General features: G+C 41.4%; 1 protein-coding gene across 1 annotated transcript in view; it reads left to right on the top strand.

Moving 5' to 3' along the window:
• Positions 1-3,132: 3,132 nt before the first annotated feature.
• LOC113136964 (connector enhancer of kinase suppressor of ras 3-like) overlaps positions 3,133-6,258 on the top strand; it is a 31,507-nt gene continuing 28,381 nt past the window's right edge. The window contains exon 1 of the mRNA XM_026318165.1: positions 3,133-3,318. Coding sequence (XP_026173950.1) covers positions 3,267-3,318 — 52 coding nt within the window. The 5' untranslated portion in view covers positions 3,133-3,266. The remainder of the gene's footprint in view (positions 3,319-6,258) is intronic.

The following is a 6,258-nucleotide window of genomic DNA, read 5'->3' as shown; positions in this document are numbered from 1 at the left end:
AGATGTTGTAACGGCTTCTTGCTTCACTTCTAGTTCTCTGAGGTTTTCAAGGTGTCGTGCACACGCAGCGTGTTTGAGATCTGCCACAGGTCGTTAAAAATGTGCTGGATCGTGCTGTTTGGTGAAGCGGCCAGAGAGTCCATCAAACTTACACCGGGATTTTTCCCAAAGCTCAGTCTGCAGGTCGTGGCGGCAGGTACATTTTTCTATAGATGAGGCTTTTATATGGCGGAGTGATGCCTCCTCAGAATCATAGACGATCTTCGCCAGGTCCCAGCGACTGCGTTTGATCAGATAAACCTGTGGCGCCATCTCCTGATGGAAACCACCCCAAGAGCAACCCAGGTGGCCTCCAGAGACTTCCAGTTCTAATGCAGGCTCAGGAAAACGAGGCTGGATTATCAGATGATACCAGTCCCCTATCCTCCATCCTGGTCTTCAACAGAGACTCTGTGTCAAAGTCTGGTTTTAAGACCTGAACTGGTTTTATTTACATTGAGCTCACTTATTCAGTTTTTATGTGAAAACCTGGAACAATTGAGTTTTTGGTATTTTGTCTAATGGTTCTGGCAGGATTCTGGGTGTTCAGGGAAATAATGACACTGGGTCAACAGGAGACCAACAAAAATGTATAAACCAGTTAAGACTTTGGCATTAGGGGTTACTGAGTCTAGATGATTATTAAAAATCTGTGTTAAAAAGTGAAGAGATGTGAATATTTTCTGACTCTACATGTTTGTCTGTGGGACTTATGCTGCACATTAGCACTGTTTTTACTGTGCTCCATCACAGGAGGCCAATGTTTTTCAAATCAGCTTTAGTGGGTTCATGTGCTCTGGATGGGACCCAGCAGGTTCAGGATTTCCTGCTGATTCAGCAACACTGCAGTGAAACTCCAACATGCAGCCCAACAACGGTGGAAAACATACACTTATTTATTCACTTCAGCAAAAATAATAAAACCAATACATGAAAACAATGAATGACAAGTAAGACTCCTGCTTTTTGTCTTTTATTTAAAGTACAAAGGACTAAGAAGGACTTAGAAGTAGCCCACTAATTTGATTGGAAATCAGAGCAAGTTTATAAATTGTTGGTTAGTTTACTACAGATAAAAATACAGTTCCTTCTGGAATGTAGTAGAAGTATAAAGTAGTACAATATGTAAATACAACATCCATGAAACTGTTTGAGAAGCTTGATTAGAGACAAATAATGTTCCAAGAAAATAAAATAGCAAAATTTTGTTGTGCACACGTGCTTAGACGTTTTACCTGCCTCTCACATGCACCTTTAAATTATCATTCCCAGGTTCAAACTCCAAGCCCCGCCCACATATAATGCTGCATTCAGGTGCCGTCAGAGATATGAGAAAGTTATTGAAGACCTTGCATGTAATAACGTGCTGAAACATTGTACTTTCAAAAGTCCTACATACACCTAACAAATATGAGAATGAGGAATGCTGCTGTGCAAGAACATTAAATATTTTATTTAAAATTTTTATTTTATAGAACTCAAAGCTATGCAGTCAAAATCTTTCTTAGGCTACATTAAAGTATTAAAGTAAGTAGAATACCATCTAAAGATGTCCAAAGAGTTTGGATGTTTACAGAAAGCTAATAGCTTCTCAGTATTACCTCACTATTTTAATGTTTAGGGTTATAGCTTCAATTATTTTAATTAAGAATTAAGTTGACAGATTCTGGTTGTGCATTTTATTCTTACTCCTGCAGCTCCATGACCTCTCCTCCTCACTTCTAGAACAAAGTTTACATTTGCATGCATGTTGTTTGATCTCTGAAGTACTTTCAGATTGTGGAGTGTGATGAACGCTACGACCTCAACACATTTCAGATTCCACTCACATGTGAGTCTGAGCTTCCCATGGGAAATGTTTGCAGTCCCTAAAAAAGCTTAACAAGCCAACGCCCAACACACATGACAGAGCTGCTGTGGAGCTCAGAAGATGAAAGATCTGATTATAGACCCTAGGAGGGATTTTTAATGTGATAATCTCTCATGTGAAAGCTTTGTTTCATACAGAGGTCTAGAAGTGAACGGGGTGGATGAACACGTGAACACACCAGTTTATCATATTGTACATGGACTGTAGTTCAGTCCAAGTTCAACTGATTGTTAGATAAAAAGGTTTGAAAATAAAAGTAAACACTCTATTAGGTATGTAGCTTTTGGCTCATTTGCTCTGTCATCCAAACAGTTTTTTGCCTTCATGTTATGTTCTATTATTCGCTGTTGAGAAAAAAAGAAGCTAATTTTGGCATCATATTCATTGAATATTTTATCTGTTTAACTGTTTGGGACCTCAGACATTTTTCTGAACACATGACGTTTAATCATAATGATTAATAATGATAGTGGATTAGTGGTTAGCACTGTTGCCTCACAGCAAGAAGGTTCCTGGTTTGAAACCCATCAGGGGCCTTTCTGTGTGGAGTCTGCATGTTCTCCCTGTGCTTGTGTGGGTTTTCTCCAGGTCCTCTGGTTTCCTCCCACAGTCCAAAAACATGTATGTCAGGTTGATCGGTGACTCTAAATTGCCCATAGGAGTGAGTGTGAGTGTGTGAGGTTGTTTGTCTCTATGTGGCCCTGTGATGGACTGGGGACCTGTCCAGGGTGGACCCCTGCCTTTCACCCAGAGAGAGCTGGGATAGGCTCCAGCAGATCCCCGTGACCCTGGTTAGGACTAAGGGGGTACAGCTAATGGACAGATGGATAATCAACACAATACAAACAACACTAGATGGATATTATTAACATTATAAAGTTAATTATTTTACAGTGTAATATATATGCCCATTGTGTTGTATTCAGATATTCTGTGCTTTAGTAATAAACACACTGTTTTTTGTATCTATTGAATTATAAAAAATATGGAATTGATGCCCGAGTGTCTCCAGTGTTCAACTTCAAATAAATGACCATTAATTTAATAAAAATGCATTTTTAAAACTTCACAATAAGAGCTTCGTCCTTCCCACAGCTTATGAAGGTAACATAAACATACTCGCCTGTGATTGGAGGAGACGTGAGCGAGGGGCGTTGTCAAAGCCTCGGTCACCCGATACCTGCCGCACGCGCTGCTCGGCTCGTGCGCTGTAAAGTGTAAACTTTGTCCTCGCGGGCAGTCGGTGAGCGCGCGGCGGGCTGTCGGGTTGTGTCTACGGCGGCTCCGGTAATTATGTGTCATTAACGGTAAAACCCGGTGAGCTGGATACAGGAGCTATAAACCACATAGAACCGAGATGGAGGCTGTGAGCAAGTGGACTCCGCTGCAGGTCGTGGACTGGATGAGAGGTAAGGCGGCCCCGGACCCCCCCCTTTCCCGAGACCCGCTGGATCCTCTGGCTCAGTTTGGGGACGAAGCTAACGGGTTCTGCTGGGAGCTGTTAGCATTTAGTGAAAAACTGCTAACTTTCTATTTTCTCTGCCTTCATTCAACTTTAAAAAGGTTCGCTTTAAAGTTTTTTAGCTTTTTGTACGAAGCAGCAGTTTTGATCCAGTCCAATAACTACCCCATAAAGGTTCAGTGACTAAGATAATCGATAAATCAATAAATCAATTGCAAATATCTGATGGTTGAACTTCCCTCATTGTAAGGATTTGACTTTTTCCAGTGTTGTGTTAAACTGATATCTGTTGGTCAAACACCAAGCTGGACGTGAAGGCATCACCTTTGACTTTGGTTTATTTTCATATGTTGATCAGTTAATCAATAATAATGACAATAATCATTAGTTACTACCTTAATAATAATGTAATAATGCAACACGTGTTTATCATAATTAACAGATCAGATCTCAGTCCCTGTACTAAAAGACTAAACCAGTTTTGGACCTGATGCAGTTGGGCATTTATTGAACATGTGGAGCAGCTGGTCCAGTTTAATCACAGCTGGTGTGTGTGTGTTTACTCAGTGTTTGACTGACTGATAAGAAAAAGGACATTTTCCACATTAAAACAACATTTACCTTTTCTGGCTCATTGTCATATTAAGTTCATGTTCACGTAAGACAGAAAATGAGAAGTTGGTTTGTCAGCAGCAGCCAGATTTACTCACAGATACAGGCCACCGAGCCAAGTGCTCATATTCTTTAGTGTCTCATTAAGCAATAAACAGATCTGCCATAAAATGACAGTCGGGTCCATAATTGTGGTCTTATAGAAACCTGTTTTTAACCACCGTGAGGTTTGGACAGGCAGCAGCAGCAGCGTATGTGCAACCACCGTCTGCGTCTCTGTGTGGAAATAGCTTTTAACATCTGAGATTTGTCGCGTTGATGCATAAATAAAAAAAGTGTTTCCCTGGAAAACAAGGACTTATCCTGGAAACCTTTAGGCATGCTAAAAAAAAAGCTACAACCAGAAAACTGTCTTAGGTAAGGTTGTTGGTTTTCTGTGTGGCTCCCTGCTGTGTTTTTCATAGTTTTTGGATTCACACACATTATGCTGAGTATACGCCACATTCATTGTTGCTGTCAGACTCTGGAAGGGGTTTGGAAAACTTTTTACAACAATTTTTACAACTGAGATAATCAGTAAACAGTAGCTGATGCTCAAACTCACACTCGGAGGTGGTTTAAGCAGTGAATGTTTATGCATGTGGCTGAAAAACGTTTTGGAAACTAAACTGTTTAAAAGTTTAGCTTTTTTGTGACAGAGATGGCTGCTAGAAATAATTACTGCTTCAGTTTAGATTTTAAGCAGGAAAATATGCTCATACTCAAAAGAAAGTACCGATGAAAGTGTTTCTGGTGTTGGAATAGACAGAGACAGACTTTTCAGATGAATCCCGAGTCCGAGGAGGGGCGATAAATCTGGATTCTCAGCTTCATTGTGCAGCTCTGACAGCCAGCGTGTGTCTCTGCGGCTCCGGTCTCTCTTTGTACGAGTTAAATTTACTGTTGTGAGAAAGTGAGCGTCCATTCAGCCCAGCATGTCCTCTACCAGCACACAAAACACAATAAGCATAGCGATGCACGTGACACGCCAGAGACATGGAGCGCTGAGTGTAACTCAGACCCAGACCACAGAGGCTCTTCACAAACGGAGACCTTCTGTCGTGTGGAGGGTCAAAAGCCTCTTCACTGTGGCGGCGGCGGCACCGCTAGGGCAGATCTGACTATCGGACTTTTGTTCTGTATGAAAAGAGCAAACACACAAGGGTCAGTCCACTGGCCTCGGTTGTTGTTGTGGCTTAATTAACTCTGTTCTCTCCCTGTGTCACTCCCATAAACACAGAATGCCAGTTCTGCCTTTTTCTACTGTTTTGTCCACAGCCATTTGTGAGAACATGCACAAAGAGCATGGAACAAAAATGCTGGTGTTATCTATACTCTATGTTCTTTATTTTTCTTAGTACCACCAAATGAAAATTAAAAAAACATTAATTTGTCCATACCCTGATGCTCTCGGACTTCTCTACGCTGAGTGGCTCCAGGTTTTAGTCCCACTGGTTCCGACTGAAGACATCATCTTTAAACACAGCTCAGAAATACAGAATGTAGTTTCATTTTGCCAAAAAGGTTCAAGCTTTTATTAAAAAAACAGGAGTACCGTTTATTTGTAGAGGACTAGTTTCAGCAGTGGTCAGCAGCTCTGAGACTCACAGCGACCCCCCCACTCACGTTAAAATCCTTCTGTTTTGGTCTGGAGTTTGTTCCCTCAGGCCAGTTGTCACAGAGCCGCACCAGCTGACCACAAACACCAGAAATGGGTCAAAAAATGCCTGAAATACTGTGGAAGTTAGTGGTGCATCCTGGGGAGGGATAGTCAGGGCATCCAATGACTTCTGTGTGGGAAGTCTGGGAATGGGGGGTGAACTGTTTATGTTCGCTGTACTAGATTAGACTGAAAAACAAGTTTGACAGCAGGCGGATTCACAAATCTGGCAGGCAAACAACACTGTTGTCCTTAGTACAACATCCTGAGCTGTAGATTTAAAAGACTACTTTTTATATCCTGCTAAAGCCTTAACTGGTTGTTTCTCTGTGCTGTTTATCTGATGTAGGCCTGCAATGATTCGCTCTGTTTCAGTATTGTCTTATAAAAGCTACCAAATACCAAAATGTTCTAATTTCCTGGTGTAGATCAGGAAATATCCGCTCACAGAAACAGGAACAAGCATTTGATGCCAACTTTGAATACTGGACAGTTTCCAGTGCTGAATTTGGTCCGTGCTAAAAATAAAAAGAGGTGTTGAGGTTTGATACGATCTGAACAGGACAAACGGTCGAC

The sequence above is a fragment of the Mastacembelus armatus genome, chromosome 24 (genome assembly GCF_900324485.2).
Source record: "Mastacembelus armatus chromosome 24, fMasArm1.2, whole genome shotgun sequence".
In the NCBI taxonomy this organism is placed as follows: domain Eukaryota; kingdom Metazoa; phylum Chordata; class Actinopteri; order Synbranchiformes; family Mastacembelidae; genus Mastacembelus; species Mastacembelus armatus.
The sequence above is the reverse complement of the archived record's forward strand: the minus strand, read 5'-3'. Positions and strand labels throughout refer to the sequence as shown.